The sequence below is a fragment of the Corvus kubaryi genome, unplaced genomic scaffold (genome assembly GCF_017639235.1).
Source record: "Corvus kubaryi isolate FWS band 111438036 unplaced genomic scaffold, C.kubaryi_AGA036_p1.0 37398, whole genome shotgun sequence".
Taxonomy (NCBI): Eukaryota; Metazoa; Chordata; class Aves; order Passeriformes; family Corvidae; genus Corvus; species Corvus kubaryi.
This window is the reverse complement of record NW_024581137.1, coordinates 39031193-39051509: the sequence shown is the minus strand read 5'-3', so window position 1 is coordinate 39051509 and position 20317 is coordinate 39031193. Positions and strand designations below refer to the sequence as shown.

The window sequence follows — 20317 nt, the reverse complement described above, 5'->3', positions numbered from 1 at the left end:
ACTGAATTTTCTGGGAGAAATATTATCAGGGGACAAAATAAAACAAAACACTTGATTCTCATTCAATCCTATTCCTAATTTTGATCTTAACTGTTTACATCTGCGTAGTTTTTTCTTGGAGCTACTGCTATACCCCATGCAAGAGAGCAGCAAATACAGGCAATAAGCTGCAAGGCTTTTGAGAGGTTCAGCTCTTGCAAGTCCACTTTGATTAGAACAACACTGAAAGATGGAGACTGTCAGAGAGCAATCACCAGTTATAAAGATATTTGGACACAGAGAAAGGCTTAAGCCTAACTCAGTGTTTAGGCTTTCTGCTCATTCCATATGCCATCCACTATGATGGAAGAGTCTCCAATTGTATCTCTAACAAAGTTGCAAAGATCATTCTTTACCTTCATCAGTTTGACTAAATGCTCAAAACCCCCTCACATCTCTGCCTGCCCCAACAGTTAAGCCCTTGCCTCCTGCCCCTCCTCCTCTGCATGGAGGCAGCTCTGTCACTAGCTGAAACTCTCTGGCTCAGCGATGCACAAGTCCTGCCACACCTTTTGAATGTCCTGCTACAAAATGATGCATCGGATGCTGCCAAACTTGATTGAGTGCAGGCTGTGGCAGAAACTGAGCAACTGGAAAGCCCCATTCCTCCTCTCCCTCACAGACCCAGAGAAGCACACAGCCAGCAGTCAAGACAGCAGCAATGGGAATGTCAAAGGAGGAGGTTCAACAGCTGCCACCCCCAGGGATGCCACCCACCCACATTCAGGGCTTGCATCTCCCTTGTTCTCTCCCAGCAGGCCTCATATAACCTCTCAGACACCTCTCAACACCCACCCATCAACTCAGCAAACTCCAAAGCAACGCTGGCAATCATCTCAGCAGACATCAGAAATGAGGCCCATCTTCAAAATTTCCACTGCTGCTTGGAAAAGGATGGGTTGACTTCAGCAGCATGCAGAGTAACATCAAACATGTACACCCATTCGAGGCTACAAAGAGAGCTCCTACCCTTCCGTTTTTAATAAAGGATTACATTTAGTTTTGTCCCCCCTCCACAGTAATTTTCTCTTACCCTGCTACAAGAAGTGTAAATGCAAGTAAGAAGAGCATTAAGATGTTTTGCCTGTTTGTTTTGGTTAGAGGGTGTGTGGAGTTTTTTTAAACACATGGCAACATTTTGATTTCTATTCTTAGAAACCATTTGAGGCAAAAAAGGGCCCATGAAAGAACTGAAGTCCACAAATGAACTTCCTTTCTGCTGGGTTTTTCTCAGCCATCTCCCCTCCAGTCATGCCTGCCAAAATCCCATACTTTATAGGGGCATCTGTTCTATTCTCTCCAGGCCAAAAAAGGAGACTTTTCAAGCTCTTACTACAGCCAAGGAAATCTATAGTTCAATGAGCCTAATGTGATTTTTTTTCCCCCATGTCTGCAGCTCCACAACTGCCAAGGGAAAGTCCCTTTCCCCCCTCCCCCTTCCTCCAGCCCCATGCTCCCAATCCAGGCCTCTTTTAAAAGCTGTCCTCCTCCCACTCCCCATCTAACTGCTTTTTACCACATGACTGAGGAACTGCGAACAATTCATTTATTCGTTTATGAGCCATAAATGAAACTCTACATCAACAGCTGAACTGACATATTCTTATGAATCCCTGCACTGCTCTAAGTTCTTCACCCCTGCTGTGAACTTGGTATACTTCATACAACAAGAAATACATAAAAAACCAGTTTCTTTCCCATATTAGTACTACTCCTAGAGTAGGATCACAATAAAGGCAGTCTCACTCGATCTGACTAAAAACTGATTCACACTGCTCAGTACAAACAGCAGGTCACCCTAAACTACACTGCCTGCCCATGATTTAAAGTCACACATTGGCCTTCAGAGGAAAGTTTGGTTCCTTCCTCTAACACCAGAAGAACAGAGCAGTACAGACATCATACTCCACATGCCAACTTCACTGTAAGGTGGCTTTATCCAAGTGCAATGCATTTCTTTCAATAACTTACAGTTTATGGTGAAAAACAGAGAGCACCACAATTCTATCAATTCCCCATGAAATAACAGTTCTAATGTGTTTCAAATAAGCAGACGTTCTAGAATGTATCACTGGTGTAAGGCTTCAGTGCAACCACAGTAGCAAGCGCAGGCCACAAGCATCACTGCTGTGGCTTTCAGTGAAATCTGCAGAAGGAGACCAGAAAAAATCTGAACCTAACAAAACAACCCCAGACATTTGCATCAGAAATAGGAGATGAGAAAATTAAGCTGAGCAGTAGGTATATATTTTTATGTCTTACAATCAGTATTTGCACAATACCTCTAAAAGTGCCTCACGTACCTCATTTTGTTATGGGCAAAGGCTAATGGCAAGTCTGAAAAGCTCCTTTTTCCTCTACGAGCAAAATAAGTCTCATAATTTAAGACACACAAAGGATGTAAGAATATATTAATTGGCAAATGAGCCCTATTTTTAATTATTTATTTAGATTTTCTGGCTAGACACAATCTTGTTCACATATGTCTTCAAGAAGCAGGAATAGTCCTAGCAGGGAAAAGTGGCAGGTTTTCAGCCTAAGATTGTTTGGTACCAGGCGTGAAGACCAAAGCTAATATCTGTGCCCACTCTACACAGCTCTTTGTGGCTCAGCCTGTAAATGCATAACTTCACTGGCAGGCTGCATCTATGAGCTGAATACATAAGCTCTTCCCCTCACAAAAAGGAAAAAAAAATTAAAAATCAAAGCTAAGCTCTACATCTGGAAGAAAAAACACAATTAAAAGAAGAGGAATACACTTCTGACATTGCCCAGTTCTCTGCTGAAATCAAGATTAAGAGGCATGTTTATGAGCAAAACTAAGTCAGTATTTTCAAATTTGTTTTTAGAGAAAATCATAGTTCTACCATTCATAAAATTCAATAGGTAATTACACAGCTAGGCAAACGTCCTTATGGGAAAGTAGTAGAATAATGAATTCCCTACGTAATTATTTATAGCTGTGTTTTTGAGTGAACACAGTATAACAGGCATCAAGCCAATATTTAAAGGAAAAAAAACCAGATTTGTAAAACCTTAAATATTTCTGTAAGCTGGTCCATAGACAACAGCCTATCTCACAATCTAATCTGCCTTTGAAATACATAAAAATCCCAACAACTTATTCTGCCTCTGTGATTAATCATTATGATTTAAAATAAAACCTTGACAAAGACGGGTCCAAAGCACAACCACAAAATATGTAATGCTATCAGAACATGCAATTTGCTCAAAATAATGTTCCTGGGAAGTGCCATAGTGTCATGTGCAAACTATTTTGTCTGATCCGTATTTTGAAGAAACCCTCGGGAACAAAATCATTACCAAGCATCAGTCAAAATGGCAACAACTAGAGATCAGATCCAATTCATTCTTTCATAACTAACCCTAAGAACAAGCTGCTTATCATTCCAAAGCTCAAAAAAGATGATGAAAACTATATAACACAATGTCCTTTAGCTCCCTAAAGACAACTGATTATATTCAGTTAGGAGCTGACTGGTGTGCAATGATGCTTCTGCTTTTCAAACACACAGCTTAATTGCCAATACAACTTCACAAGAAAACAGAGAGGAAAAAATTTCCCTCTCCTGCTATTGAAAAGACAAGCAGTAGCTGCTACCAAATAAAAAGAAAGACAAATTGTTGTTATTTTCTTAAGCTCAAATATCATCAATAATATGCTGGAGAGAAAGCTAAACAAACATTTTTTTTTTGTAACAAACAAATAGAACATGATCCAAAACATTACCCTAAAATCTCGTAGCTTTTATAGCGTCACAAGTAAAAATTAAAATAAAAATCTATATCAATACATAAAATTCACAGCACAAAGGAGCTTTAACTGGATTGAAGAGAATGGGGTTTTAATTTTTATATTGTATACAGATGCTCTTGCTCCAGTTTAAGCCTTCTTTTATACACATTAGAAACAATACTGGATAGATTGCTCTGCTCTACTTCAGCACTCCACAAAACAGATTTAAATGGAAAAGATCATAGCACACAGGGCTGTGCAGAGCACATTTCATTCTTCTTATATAACAGCAGGAGTTTTCAAGCAATTTGAATGTTACTTGGTTTCATTTGAAGGAGAGAGAACAAAGTTGGCATTATTTTTATTACTGTAGCATGTGGTATGCATAGCAGGAAAGCTGCCAGGTATATACTGGAGTATGTCCTTAAGGAAATACTAAAACACAAACAATAATGCTTTATCTGTGTTAGCAACAGACATGAAGTCCCTCCCTCCTGCAGCAGCTTTAACTTAAATGCCCAGCAGCTCTGTGGATTCAAAAGACTGAATCCTATCTCCTTGCTCTTGCCAAAAACCTCAATTGCCTTCAATGTGCATAACATTTCCTTAGGACTAAATATATTTGTCTTTTTTTGTCCAGCCACAATATATTTCTCTGTTAGGAAATACCCACTTTCCATCGATGCTTATGACAAGAACCTGCACACCTCTCAGAGCTCCCACAGCTTAAGGACAGGCCAGCTAAATATGACACCTTCCTTCCAAACATTCTTTCTTCCTTATGAGGAATGCAGACAGATGTTAGTGACAAATGCTCAGGACAATCCCAGGATTCCTTCTTCAGTGCAGAGGGGAGTACTTGTAGAGATGCACATAAAAGTTGCGGGACAAGTTAAGAACTAAATGGGAAAGGAAACAGGAACCCAGAGAGGGAAAGGAGGTTGGAGAAACAAAAGGCAGCTATAGGCATCATAAGCATTGCTGAAACAAACAGGTTGTGTATATCCCATGTCTAGATCAAAACCACTGTCAAATAACTCCACAAATCCCTTTTTAAGGAAGAACTGACTTCCTGGTTTTAAGACAGCACTAAAATAAAATAACAAGAAATGAACATCATTGAGTCTATATGGTTTAAATTCATATGTCTGCCCTGCTTTTCTGCAATTTTCATCCATCTTGGAGAAACACAAAAGTTAATGGATTTACTTTTTCCCCTACAAATAAATGGTTATTGCAAATCAATTATTCTCATTTATACCATGTAAAATATCCTGCCAGATAGCCAGAGACAAACAATATGTAGACCAAGAGGGTTTCTGGGGAGGGCACAGCAGCTGAGCCAGCAGAAAACTGCCCCCATTCTGTTTAATACCTGGAGCACTGGGCACCCTGGTCATGTTGGTGGCAATTCTTACTTAGTGCAAGAGAAACCAAACTGTCCCAGGAGAAGAATCAGAGCAGGAAAGCCTGTTGAAGGCACAATCCAAGTTCTGACACAAACCTCTCAGCAGCAACTGTGAAGAGGCATTTCTCTCTTTTATCTGCTACATCTTGAACAGCTCTGCCTGTACATTACTTGCTAGGAATGTTTTGTGGGGATTTTTTTGTAATTTACTCTGGATAATTTCGCATAATGTATTTATTCATTAATTCATTTATCCATTAACATCCCTTCATTATCTTCAGTGACAATAGCATTTCAAAACTGAGTTTTGCTTCAGCTATCTATGAAATCTCTGATTTTTCACAGAAGCCTATTCACCTTTTAAGCATTTGTATTACATCACTCAAATAACTACTAAATTTTGATTTATTTCAGGGATTTTGATTTATTTCTTCTGTAAAATCTACACTTGAAGTCACACTCCCTTTAGAACCCTCAGAAAGATATAGACACACTTAGACTACAGCTCACCAACCCTGCTTTCTATGCTAGTTTTGGAGATTTGATAAATCGTGGCTCACAGTCTGTAGAGACAACCAGATCTCCAATGACTACACAAGCCCACCTCAACATCACTACTTTTTTGATGATCCACCTCCTTGTGGATCCTCCTTTCCCTGCTCCCCACCATGACAAGAGGAGCAAGAGGATATACTTGAAACTAACTTCAGATTTCTTTTAGGTAAACAAGAAAGGCAAAGAAGCATGTGCAGCTGGTGTAAAATAAACACTCATACTCTGCTAAAAATGTTCCAGGCTGAATTGAATATCCACAAGGAGCTAAGGAAAACAGCAACACAGAATTCCTTACAAAGATTCCTTGGAAATGGGAGATCCTTTTGCTACTCTCAACCACTACTGGGACTGGATTTTTTCACAGTATTTTAAGACAGGACAAAATATCCCAAACAAGTAATTTACTTGATCCAGGGTTTCCACCTTGATATTGTTTACTGCCATGCCCATGATCAATTAATATTTCATGTCTATGTCCAACTGACACAGAAATGTAATAAGGGCCTGACTTTATCAAATCCACAGCCTACCACAAAACCTACCAATACAATTATAGCAGGACAAAGTCGAACAATTTTGTAAACAGAAGATGTGTACTGATACAATCAATGCAACATCCGTGGAGTCATTAAATGTTTGGGGATGAAGGAACATGCAAAACAAGCCAGTAGAGAAGGAGGTGTGATGCCTGCTTATGGTAAAACAAAAAACTCTGCTATGAAAGCTCCCAAATTCCAGAACCTCTCTGAAAAAGATGGCAAAGTCTGCACTGACAATACCGTGGCTTAAATCAGCTGGGCATGAAGAACTCTGTTTCAGACTCTGCACAGGCTTGGTCACTGTGGGTGCTTTGGGTACCATTTCTGCTCTCCAACTTGTCAGCCACACGCCCATTGACACACACCCTCAAAAGCACAGTCTCAGCAGCACTGTCCTGCAGCCACAGCCACGCTGGACTCTGGATACACTTCCAGATAGCCTCTCCTGGCCAGATGGAGCTGTCCTCCAAGCACCCACACTGATCTGGGATCCCCATGATGTTCCACTAGGATCTCTCCCTTTGAAGGAGTCACACAGACACCAGGGCACGGGAGCCTACAACACCACCCCATCTTCTAGAGGCTCTTTCCAGCATCGGTGCAATGGGGACAAATGCTGCCAGGGATTTTCCCTCCAACCCTGCCTTAAAATAACACTGGGATGTGGGAGGAAAGTGTCTAGGTTAACACTGCCTCATGCAGCACTATTTTAAGCAGGAAAACCCTGAGGATTGTTAGGGTTTTGATTTTTTCTTCCACGTGGTGACACTTTAGGCACTTCCATCAGACTCTGTCTCCTCCTCCAGCTTTAATCACCTGATGGCATTAGAGTAACAAAAATAAGGATAACTACTATACATGGAAATGAATGAGAAAAGAAAAAGTATTTTTATGCCAAGATCAAAACAATAGCAACCAAATATTTTTCATTGTGCCAGAAAAGACTTCTGCTATTTTTCAGACTACAGCATCACTCTGATTAGACAACTTACCAAAAAAAAAATTAAAATTACGTTTTGAACATTTACACCAGCAAGCCATCCAGTCTTTCACAAGCTGAAAAACTCATACCTGGCGTACGAAACTGTTGGAGGTAGTGTCAGAAGATGTACTCCCATCTGATCCTTTAAATCTGTTTTTCCTTCTTGCCCCTTTACCGTAAGACTGTTTAAAAAAAAAAAAAAGAAGAAAACACAGATTAGAGAAACAGCATTACAGCATTAGTTTGTGTTGCAAAGAAAGTTTCCTGTGTCTCCTAGGCTAGCAGGGATTCAGATTATCAGCTTTGTGCCAATCAATAAGCACATATTCAGTAAGTAACTGATGGGATGTGTGTGCAAGTGCTCACTAAGCTCGGTCAATTGAGCCCTAAATGTTTTGCTGTTGTTGGGGTTTTTTCACATTTGGGTTTCGAAAAGCATTTATAGACTCACAGAGATGTAGAATTATTCATCCAAGTCACAGTGATTAAAAAGTACAGTTTGTTGTGCAGCTAGTTTAAATAAACAAGGTAGGACAGGAGGCACTGGAGCAGTCTCCAGTACAGCACAGCTACGAGCAAAGTCAGCTGAGGGAACATTAAATGACAAGAAGTGAAAAACAACTTGTTGATTGAGACACAATCTTACAACTGAGGGAGATTTCACAATAATAATTTTTTACAGTAAGTTCAAGAAAGTAAAAGCAGTATAACAATAAAAAAGGACTATATTTATAACTGGGTAAGGGATAATACGCAACTAAAAAGCAAAGGCATCATTTTTATCTACTAGGAATTTAAAGAGACATTAAGAGAAAGCTACAGTTGGCTGAAACAAAACTTTGAAACTATGGTTTAGAAACACATAAAATCATGGTTTAGAAACACAGCAAATGCAGGCATGTGTCCACAAAAAGCTATTTGCTCTGTGCATTGAAAGTGGATCATCAATAAATATCTTTACAATAAGTTGCAAGGAAAAAAAAAAGAAATGGTTCAAAACTATGTTATTTGCAACCACTTATTTCTGTGTAAATGAGTTCAAACTGTGTAGACTGTAAACTGTGCCACAACACCACCTCTGGGCTGGGCAACTTCAGAGCATTGGGCCTGAGTTTACTGGTTCTCATAGTAGGGAAGAGTGGGCTCCAGTGCAGGCTGAAACACTTAAAATCTCATACTGGCAGATTTTTAATATTGTTTCTTCAAAATCTGAGTGCTGTTCTTATCAGTAACACGTATGGTAAGTATGATGAATATTTTGCAATCTAAGAGTATCTGAGGACGACAACAGAGAGCCACTACTAACTTCAGATCATTTGACAAATCCAGGTAACATGCCTCCACAAGATGCAAGAGAACAATCTCAAACTGTATCTGTGTTGATTCTGGGCGAGTTTGGAGCACTGGTTGAAATCTAATATACCAATCTTTTAGAAAGGATGACTCAAGAAACAACAGTTCTGTCAGCTGGACACGCACCCTCAGTAAAAGTAGTATCTGTTTTGTCACTAACCTAACAATGACCTACAACAAAGCAATGTTGTATCCCCCAAAAAGTAGATTTATGGAAAAGACATTTTTCCAAGCTCATATGATTTCTTCTAAACCGCAAAACAGCCATGTAAGAAATTTCTGAAGGGCACCCCAACTGATTCTACATGTGCTGGTCAGGGTAGAACTATAACAAAAACAGCATGCTGCACATTATGGGGGTGAAAATAGGACTTTCTGATGAGTCTAGGACAGTAACCCAGCAGGTCTTAAAGTACAAAAATAAATTTCAATCAGGAATAGTTTTACATGGTTGCATTTCTAAAAGGAATCTTTTATAATAGAAGAATTTTTTGGTAATAGAATGGTCTTCCTAGATCAGTAAGAATTAGTAGATTAGAACCACTGTTACAAGAAAATTGTTAAAAATATTTTCCAGTTATAATAGACAGTTCTATCAGAACCATCTTTTTCCACCTAACATAATTAATATACTCTTCCACCTAATATAATATTGAAGTACTTAAAATACACAAAAAGTACAGTAAATACACAGCAGTATTCTACAAATAAAACAACATCTTTAGATCAAAATTTACCTGTTATGAATGGCTCCTATTGAGTTAACAGACTGTGGCTACCCACAAACATTCTGAACTCCTTTCCTACAATTTTTGTGGAAGAATATAGAAATATACTTACAAAAAAATGAAGAATTTCTAACATTTATAAAGCATATAATGCATCTACATGAGGATCACACTAACTAGGCAATTTCATAAATGGTGTACAGTACAATATTGTGTAATTCCCAAGGAGATAATTTAAAAAATGTACACATATGCTCTTTCACAGTCACATTTTTTGTATTTGTCTCCAGTTTCTACAATATTTATTTTATTTGAAGTATCATAGTGCTCAGTTTGAGAATACAAAAAATTATGAGAAAGGCAAAAGAGGGACTGAGTCTAGAGTGATAAGGATAAAACAGGTAAGAACAGAAAAAGAACATGTTACAAGCACAGATAGAGAAGTATGCATTTTATCTGTGTAGCAATGACTAAAAGCATTTATTTCTGGCAGCATCACAGCAGATGCAGCTCAGGCTGAAACTCACCTTGATTCTTCAGTTTGAGGAGGATTTTTGTGCACAGCAAAATGCACATTTTTGTTCTAGTGTTCTGTAAGTGAAAACTATTTAGAAGCATAAGCTACATACTAACTTTAAACACAAAAAAACCTGTTGACATGATGGCAGGCCATGGCTACAGATTGTAGGCAGAGTCAGTTTCACACCTGCCTCTTTGCACAGACCAATTTTCAGTCAGAGAAAAGGGGGACAACTTTGGTATGTGGGAAAACTGGGATATGACGACTCTTCTCATTATTTTAAACGATGCTAATCGGGGACTACCTTTGTCTTCCACACCTTTCAAGCTTATTCCCACAGTCAGAAATGCCTGTGTATTTTTTCCGTAAGATCTTAATGCGAGAAGGAGGCCTTTGACCAAAAAAAAAAAAAGAAAAAAGTAATCATCTATCAGGTACTTTCAATTCTCAGAAAAAAAAAAAAGAACATTTTTCCCCAATATGTTACTGTGATTTTCATGCTAAAATTCATTCCCTTATCTGTGTTCTGTGCAGCAGTTGGCTGCAATTAGGTAGCTAAAAATAAAGGGCTGAATCACGACATGAGGACATTGGCCAGTAAAAGCAGCAACACGGGGCAGTGTTCTTAACCTATATGGTAGCTGTACCTAACAGAACAACTACCAGAGAGCAAATGCCTCAGCACCCCTGTGATGTCTCCAGTGCCCAGTGGTGGCAACCTCAAAACCCAGCAGGGCAGGGTTGGCACACCATAATTTTCCCCAGCTGATCTGAATACAACTGACTCCAGCCCTGTGAACAAGCCTGTTTATATAAAAAGTTTGCTGACAGTAATGTTCTCATGGATTTTAGCAGAACATCTTACACAAACATAAAGTTACATATACATGTGTTTACAAGACCAAAAGTGTAGCTTCGTTTATTAGTCAGATGTGTGAAATTCTTTTAAAATTGGCTGAGTTGCCAGAGACGAAAAATAAAATACACACATTTATGTTCTAAAGATTCATAAAATACCTGGAAAACAACATGAAACCTTACCAAAAAAAAACCACAAACCAAAACCAAAAACAAACTAAGGTAGTTTTGTAAAAAACATTTCATCAACCAAGTCTTAACAAAGCAAAGAAAGACTCTGCTTTCCAACTCTGATTAGAAAGTATATTGTACAACCTTTATTCAACCCATGTAATCAAATGAACTGTGGGAATCATATGAAGCATTAAAGGCATACATAGCAGTTTTCTGATAATTAACAGTTTTATATACAATTACTTGTTATTGTAAACAGACGAGATCAATGCTGCTCAGTGAAATCCTTTAATTTTAATGAGGTTCTGTCTCAACACATAAAAAACATGCATCTGTAACATTTAATCCTGTAACACACATGACAAGCAGAGGGCATAGTTTATCCCTGTAGGCAAAATACTATCATCTGGAAGAGGAAATATAAAACATTTAAAACTCCCAACTATCTACAACCAGGGAACTGATCTTCAGTGAGAGTCTTAAAATGCCCTTCACCAGTAACTACTCTAATGGTATTTTATAGCAAAGCAGTGGTGAGGACTATAAAAAGGATGAGTCTGAACTTTACCTATCTGTCACAGGTAAAATAGCACCAGTCATTGAGACTGATGGCAGGTGGCAGAGGTAAACCCTTAAAAACTGGTCTCATGAAGGAAGGGCACAGATGATTTAGGCAGTAGAGTCACTGACACCAAGTCAGGTCCCCAAACAAAGATGCAAGAAATAAATTGGAGAAAACAAAACCAGAAAATAAAATTTCAGAGCTACAACGAATCTTAAATCATCTCGGATGTAACTACAAAAATCAAAAGAACACCTAAAGGTAAAAAGTGACCCCCTGAAGGATTAGGGAATTGCTAGAAGGTCAAAAACGCAAAAATGCACTAAGTATTTCTCCATATGCAAAAGCTTCAAAAATATTTAAAGATGTACATGTTCCATACCCAGAATAGCATGTCAGGACAGTGCAGAATATACACACCCAGCTCCATCCTCTCCTTAAAAGAACAGTCACTGCTACTTTAAGCAATTCCTTACAACAAGGCAACAAATGTTCCTATGGGTGAGGCCCCCTGGGCCCTCTCTGGCCACTGGCCAGGCTTGCCACCACTCAGAAATGATACCCTCCAGCATCAGCTGCATAGCTGCAGCCACCTCCACCCTCACCCAACAGAAAAAGACATGAATAAGAAATCATACTAATCTCTTAAAGGAGTAGAGGCTTCTGACCACACAGCCAAGGGCTGGGAGATGTACACAGACCTTGGCGATGTGCTCCCCACTACTCCCCAGCTCCCTTCCATGACGGGAATGAGGGCAAGAGGGCAAGGTAGGATACAGCAATGTATCCTGGCTTGCCTCCACCTCAGGGGCGGGGTTTTGAGTCACCCTACATGGTCAACATCAGGGCAGTCCTGTGACAGGCACTCTGCTCTGTGACATACCCTCAGCAAAAAAGTTGCCTGAGGAGCACAGACTCATGTTACCACAGCAGAAAAGAATCCCCAGCTTAGGTCTCAAAACCTGGATTTTTCCAAACAAGTAACACTTGCTATTGGGACAAAACTCAGAAATAACAGGACTTCCTATCAGGAATCCTATCAAATTGAGGATCTCCATATACAGTCATCAAGTTCATGCAAGCTACAGGGATGAGTCTGCAAAGTCCATTTCACAGTCATTTATAAAATCCTACACCGACACCAAAACAAAAATCCATCCAAACAAAAAACCTTAAGCCTCCACAAATAATTTACTTCTCAAAACTTGCAAATATAATACATAAATAAGTATTTGATGGATGCTTCTTTTTCCCCATTAAAAGGAAAGAAAACTAATTTCTGCCGAGCAATCTGTAATGGTTAAATCTTAGATGCTCTTTTCTGCTGGCCTGTGATAAAGCCTTGCCAACACTGCATCTAGAAACAGCCCTATTCTCACCAGTTCCTATACTTGTAAGCCATCTCCCAGTGCTCTCACCCTGGCCTCAGACCAGGTCATCTGGCAGTTTCCACCTGCCAGACAAGAATCTGGGAACTTGGCTGGCTCTCCTCCTCCCCGGTGGCTTGGAAACCCACCTCGGCACAAACCTGCTGCACATCTATTTGTAATGCCAGTGATGAAGATGTCAGCTCCCAACTCAGCAAAACAGGAGCACACAACAGCAGAAGGGGCTGAAGTTCATGCCCAAACCCCACTGTGCCTCCTGCAGCCTTTTAAAACTGGCAACTATAGTTGTAGGCCACGTGCCTGTACCTCCCCACCTGCTCTCCACAGATTTCTGTACTTCACTGACACAAGCAAACAGAAAGAAATCCGACTGTGACAGAAGGATGCCTGCAGGACCAACAGCCAACTATGAGACAGCTTCCCTCTGCTAAGGGTCTGCTACCCTGAGGACAGAGACCAAGGCAAGCCCTTGGAGGCAGGTTCCTTGATTTATAAAGTCTTCTATCCTGGCACAGGAAAGAACTGAGTAAAAGAAGCAGAAGAAAAGTAACTTAGACTCCAGCCTTGGAACAGCACAGGAACTTTTCATCTGTACAGACAAAACAAGACAAAACCAGAGATTGCCTCTAGAAGATGGTTACCAGATACACAAATAAGTTAGGACTGAAAGCACTGAACTGTTTCAGAGGGATTTTACACTCTAGAATAATGCAAAGAACAACTACTATATCCCATTTATGCTGATAATGTATAATACCCGAGTGGAAAATATCTTTGGAAGAGGTGAGTATGCAAAATCACCTTTCACTGCTTGAGTACAGGGTAATGGAAAAAACCCCCAAAGAGCAGAGGAGAATCATCGGAAAAGTAATAGCTGAAACCTGAAAGGCTTTCTTCAGTGACGGAGTATTAAAATTTATTTTTGTCAGTAAGGAATACAACACTGAAAGGAGATTACCACATCTGAAGAGAAAGCACTACCCCTTGCTGAGGGCCATGAGGAAGTCCAATGAATGGAACTGGATTTTATCTCTTCTTCATTTGTATATGCTCCACTGAATTGCTGCCACATTGGATCTGGCTTCTAGGGATGCTGCCAGAGGAGAGTAAAACCTTCCATACCTCTATAATGAATGGGTATTGTTATTATTAAGTAAGCAAAGGGATATCAATTTTGTTCGTTTATGGCTTACAAAGTATTCTTCCAAGTCAGTACTGGGAAATACATGGTTGCAAAATGTTTGTTTGAAGAACAGGTAAACATAGTATGAATTGTGATAAATCAACTCAGCTGAAAGCAGCAGAGAACAGTGTGATTAATCTGCTGAGAATAAATCTCTGGATATTCTTTCCATTCCTCATTACCACAAGACAGGCAGTGAAGGGATGGTGCTATGCAACTGAGAAGGTAGCTGGAAACTCAGGAAGGACAACAGCCAGAGTAAGGGCCTGTAACTAAGCTGATTTTCTGGAATCATCACATGCACATGACTCTAAAACTCACCTTAACATCAATCATAGTTGATACAGAAGGAAAACTGAACAAGCCTGTCCCCTAGCCTCATGCATTCAGTTTACCCTCAGCAATGCAAGCTGGAAAACAAGCCAAGCACTCCAGGGATGATGAAACCTTTAGACTTGGAAGGCAGAAGCACTTAACAGCACCATGTAACAGAGGAAATCTAAATGCAGGTGAAAGAGCTGAAGAAAACAATCAAGAAGAAAATTGCTTTCACTTAAAATGTGTCAGGTTGTTAGGACGTGCACTGACAGATGATGCATAAGCAGGCAAGAAAAAGAACAGAAGGAAAATAATGAAGAATAGGAAAGAATTCACCCAGTGTAAGATACCTTCTCCCTCCACAAGGTAGTCTGTAGTTGCTTGATAGAAGTTTTCATTATGTTTTCTTTGAAAAATCTTTGTGTAATTTACTCATCTGATTTGCTATGACGTTCCCTAATGCACAGCACAGGAAGCTTTACGATGAGAAAACAGCAATAGAAATTGAATCTAATGATTTTTGAGGACTGAGGGACTTCAAAGTAGGATCATAAGAAAATTACATGGGAGGGAGGGAGGGAGGGGAAAAAAGAAGAGAGACTAAGAGTTACCATGAAAGACATTAATATGCTATGTTGTATTATAAAAAAATCAGACTAGTATCTGGGTTAATTAAAATTATTAAACTGAATATTCTACTAATTTGGATTCCTAAAATAAAGGGGTTCTTGAAATAAAGAACTAAAAAGAAGATTGCAGTTGATTAAAAAAAAACAAAAAACAAAAAACTGATCACCAAACACTGATACATTTGAACAGTTTGCTTCTTTTACGATTTCATAAAACCAAATGCTGATTTTATTACAAAAGGGCCACACCTAAAACTATCACTTTGCACTGACATACACCTGGACATTGTGAATAAGTCCACAGTGTAACTGTTAGCATGCAGATTTGCCTGGAAAAAACTGGACATCTGAAACTATATTGCAACTCCATCTAAGACCAAGATCACACTGAACTATATATAACTAGGACTATGTTTCTACAGTAATGTGGACCTAAAAGCCACAGAATTTTAGGCAATACAGAAAAATACACCAATATCTTGTCACAATTGCAAAGAAGTTCCCAGGAAAAAATACAGTATTACTGTCATGATCAGCACCCAAAGAGATTTTATTCAGTTTGCAGATCTTGTTAGGAAAATGCATTATGAAAATAAGAAATAGATTTTACACAGATGCTGTATGACAATATTTCACATCTTTAACTACCTTTTAAGTGAACTACTTCTAGAGTGCTAACTACATTCACTCCTCTGCCACGTGGTGACAAGTTTGGCCAAAATGGATGGACAGGCACAATCCAAGATATTGACCAGGATGTCAGGATAGGTTAAGAGAAATCTCAGCAAAAGTAAAATTCTTGTATAAGAGAAGTGCTGATACTTGGTACAACTCTACAAAAGCTCTTCAATAATACTTCACTAAAGCATAATTCCCAGAAGAAGCACTTCAGAATGAACACTTTTAGGAGTGACATCACTCCATAAGCTCGCGTGCTGGGTTGTTGTTTTTTTTTTTCCTGACAGATCATTTGGCAGGAAATGTTTCTAGGATTGATATTCAAGTATCTTAGTGAAAAAGATAGTGGTACACGTAACTGAAGTACCTGCAGGCAATCTACTTGATGATTCACATGTCCTCATTAAGCCTCCCTTCTCTGGGAGTGTGTTCTAACGCAGCAAGATTTTACAATATAGATTTTTTTAAAATGTTCATGGAACAAAGATCCAAATCAAAATAATTGTCTCTAAATGCAGTGCTTGCTAAGTAATTAACTTGTATTATTATACAGACAAAGGGCTCTTTTGTTTCCATAATCTTATTTCCTCTATACCAAAGGTTTATGTATGACTAAAACAAGTACATATTGAGAAGATGATTCCTGTTCTGACTGATGACTTTGATACCAAAAACTTAAAATCATCCCTGAGCCAAAAAGCTGCATTATTACTGTCTTAAAAAGTGAATCTTTTTGTCTGTGAATGTTCAGAAGCCTGTTTTATAAAACAGAACATAAATGCATTACCTGAAACATAAATAATGTGGGTGTTAGCAAACTATTCTTCCTCTCTAAACAGAGGTTCTTCAAGCCTAGTAAAAAGAAGGGGTGAGAAATCGATTTTATGATCAGTATTTGACATTTGTCCACAGCAGAGAGGCACCATATGATTTGACAGTTGCTGATCCTATGCTTAGGGCTGAAAAGATATAAAAAGGCAGAGATTTGTAGGTCAGAAATTAGCTCCCTTGCCACTGCTTCGAGAGAAGCTGGCAAAGCATATGGCCCTACTGAAATGTCTGTTCTGTGCTTGGAGGCTACAGACAAATTCACATCCAAAGAGACACTTCTTTAGTTTCACCTAGTCTCTGCTTCAGTGCCTGGATTTTGTTCTGCTGTCACCAGGCCTGGGTAAGATCAATCACCAAGACTGCTGACAGACTGACAGCATTTTCCTCTGTCAATCCAGCACTTCTGGGATGAAGCTGGTCCACCTTCTCAAACAAGGCATCAGAGATAGCTTTGGCAGCAGCAGTAAAAACTGCACCCCAAAGGGAAAAAAACCTCTGTCCTAACAAGACCATGCACGTCTGTAATCTGAAATGCACACAATCAGATTTTACCACCCTTTTACTGGGTTTAAAAACAGCACTCTGAAGTCTTTGTAGCCAACTATTGCAAACTCGAAGATTATGCAACATTCATATATTAAACAGAAACAACCTTTCAAATTATAAAGTCTTTACTAAGTGTGCCTTACCCTGCCTCCTTCTCATCACACATCCACCTGAACACTGTGCACATGAACTGAGTTGTTAAAATTTCTGAGATGACGATACAACCACCTTCTGCACGGAAATCGAGCAGCTTAAATCTGCAGCATGCTCAACACCTTCAGCCTCCCCAAAATTCCTCATGAACTACTGGCGTGAATCGCCTTCCCTCACCTACAGACTGTCACCAGCCCGTGGAACAGACGAAGGAGGTTTCAGCTGTGTGTGGTAAGCATCAGGTACAGAAACAACAGGTTACTGGAGCAGGGAAGAATAGCCGTAGCCTGCGAGTAATACATGTACAGAAGAGCAGCTTAACAGCAACGTATTCTTACATATTCATCCTCCAAACAACCGCAAGGTTCTTTTGACTTACGATGCTTCTACGGCACAGAGCATCCCATGTATGTAATTAAACAGCATTTGAGGGTGGGGGCGAAGACAGGGGTTTCGGGCGTCTTAGGGGAGCCGTCAAACTTTTCCGACGGCGGTGACCGAAGTTGAAGGACGGGGAGCTCCGGCAGCCCCGCCGCCCTGCTCCGCGCCCCCGCCCCGCTGCCGCCGCCGCCCCGGCCGAGCCCCGCGGTACCTGCGCTGCCGCCGCCGCGGGCAGGGGGTTGTCCAGCAGCTCCATCTGCACCTCCTGCGCCGGGCTGGGAGGCGATTTGGACATGTCGCTCTGGACCATTGGCGAGGAGAGCGGGTGGCTGGGCGCCGAGACCCTCGGCGGGACAGAGCCGAGCCGTGCTGAGCCGTGCTGAGCCGAGCCGAGCCGGGTCGGCGGGCGCCGCTCAGCGCCCGGCCATGCCGAGGAGCGGGCGGGCGGCCCTGCCCAGCCCGGCCCTGCCCAGCCTGGCTCTGCCCTGCCCGCTCCGCTCCGCTCCTCTCCGCTCTGCCCTGCCCTGCCTGCTGCCGGCGGGGAGCGCTCGGCGCTGGGGGACGGGGCAGCGCCGGCGGCGGGCGCGGGGGAGGGCAGGGGGCGGCGCGTGGGGAAGAGGGAAAGTGACAGCGAGCGGCTCCCTCAGGCAGCGCCGGCGGGGCGGCGCCGCGTCCGCGCCCGTCGGACCCAACGCGGCCGAGCGGCGAGCAGCCGAGTCGGGGCTGTGGACCGGGGTGCGCTGGGTGCGGTCAGGCCCTGCTTTTCCCTTCAGCCCTGCCGGACGTCTGGACCCTGGCCGCACGGCACCGCCTGCCTCAGCCCGCATCGAGCAAGACCTCTGGTTTTAGTGAGCAAACCGGCACTTCCACAGAGAAAGTTCCATAGGTCTCTCGAGTTTGATAGGGGTTTTGCCTGTACTTGGAGGTTCCCGTGCACATATCAACAAGGAATGTGTGAGATGAAGCCCACTGTCTAATTTTACATAACCTGTAGCAGCACAGTCTCAATCGTGCTATCGGGTACCCCCCAGGAGGCTTTTGAAAGACCTGTTCGAAAACTGATCTGGGAAAATCACCCTCCACCCCTGAGATGATCTGTCATTATTTATGAATGACAGATTATTTTTGTGACAGCCAATTTAATGACTGTCCTGACAGAGACTAAACCCTCTGACCCCATAAAGCCCACAGTGGGCTGGTACCTGTACTCTTTATCTTCACTGGATGGGACCTAGCTGTGCTCCATGAAGCATGAGAGGCAAACTTATGTTTTCAGAATCACTTTGTGGTGGCTTGTGAAATCTCTTACCAGCTGATTGTAAACACTGAAAACTCAGTCTAGAAACTGACTGGCCTGAAGTCACATACTTAAAATCACAGCCATTACTAAAAGCAATAAAAGTCACTTTCAGGAAAAGAAGCCAGCAAACCAAAGCCAGCACAAAAGCCAGATCAATTTCAAGAAGTACTTTCAAGCTGTCCAGATTGCATGGCTGATTTATTTCATTTTTCATAATAGCTAATCAGCTTCCTTTCTGAATTAGCTTACCCCTGTGGATTTTCTCATATGAATAGTGAAAATCTTACAGGAACTGCTCTTTTTTTTTGTGAAGGAATTAGCTTTCTCTGCAAGTGGAAGTGCTCTGAGGTTTGAAGAACTTTCACTTGTCCAAAAAGTTTCATATTTAGTTTTGAAGACAAAATTTCAAAATTAATTTCCAGAATTTTTTAAGTTGTTGTCAATGACAAAACAGAACTTTAATTTAAAGTGAAAGTGTAGCTTTATTGCTTAACTTTCATTCAAGTTGCTCAATAGAGATGCTCAACGATCTTGAAACTATAAAGATGCTGGAGCCTGGACTGCTTCCAGATGTTCTCCAAGTGGCAATAACCAAAAAGATGTTTTCTTTTTAGACATTTGGTGTGAAAAATGCATACTTCACCTTCTAGTAGAGTCCTTGAAGTAGCTGTTGCTTTGTCACTTACAAATTAGATTGTTTAAATTGAATTACTTTTTGTGACCATCATCATTATTAAGGAATTTACTAAAAAACCTAAACACAGTATTCCTGTTAATGATTTCTAGGTGGCATACTATTATTGAAAGATGTTGGCTTTGAATTTCTAACACCTTTATAGCTTTGGCACAATTTATTCTTCTGTTTTGAACCATGTCTAGGAAAGGCACTTGATGATCCACCATGATTCAGTACATTTACTTGGTAGATTTTCAGGCATCTGTCAGGGATTGCCTGTTCTCTCTCACACAGAGAAGGGAGTGGAAGTTGCTTAATCATGTAACAGTGGCCCTTCATATTGCCTTCTGGATTTTCACTTGGTAAAGAATGTATAAATAACAGCATTTTTTTAAGTATACCATCCTTCTTTAAGAATAGTAGTGATCATTTTTGAAACATTACGGCTTCTAAAACCGTAAATTGTGAATCTGGATTGAAAGAGTACTTCTACTCTCTTATAAATTAGAGCTTGAATATATCAATTGAAGTTCATTTTTTGTGTGCTCAGTCTTACATCTTTTTGTGATTAGTTTGTCTTTTTTTTTCTTTCCATTATAAAAATATAATGGCAATGATTTTGCTTTTTAAGTACACACATATAGGGTCTGTAGAAAGCAGACTCAGACTCAGGAAAGACATTCTCCCCCCCGAAGGGAGAAGGCGGAGGAAGCACAAAAGGAGGGGGGACGGAGCGCACAAAGGGGGGAGGTCAATTGA

At 40.6% G+C, this 20317-nt stretch overlaps 1 protein-coding gene across 2 annotated transcripts in view; it reads right to left on the bottom strand.

Moving 5' to 3' along the window:
• The window catches only part of CACNB2 (calcium voltage-gated channel auxiliary subunit beta 2), a 220072-nt gene extending 201982 nt beyond the window's left edge, over window positions 1-18090 (bottom strand). Inside the window, exons 1-2 of one of the 2 annotated variants that reach the window (XM_042043654.1) lie at window positions 17794-18090; window positions 7370-7462 (exon numbers count right to left, since the gene is read on the bottom strand). In XM_042043654.1, the coding sequence (XP_041899588.1) occupies window positions 7370-7462; window positions 17794-17892 (192 nt within the window). In that variant the 5' untranslated portion in view covers window positions 17893-18090. The remainder of the gene's footprint in view (window positions 1-7369; window positions 7463-17793) is intronic. The other variant, XM_042043652.1, reaches the window with a different exon arrangement.
• Window positions 18091-20317: the final 2227 nt, after the last annotated feature.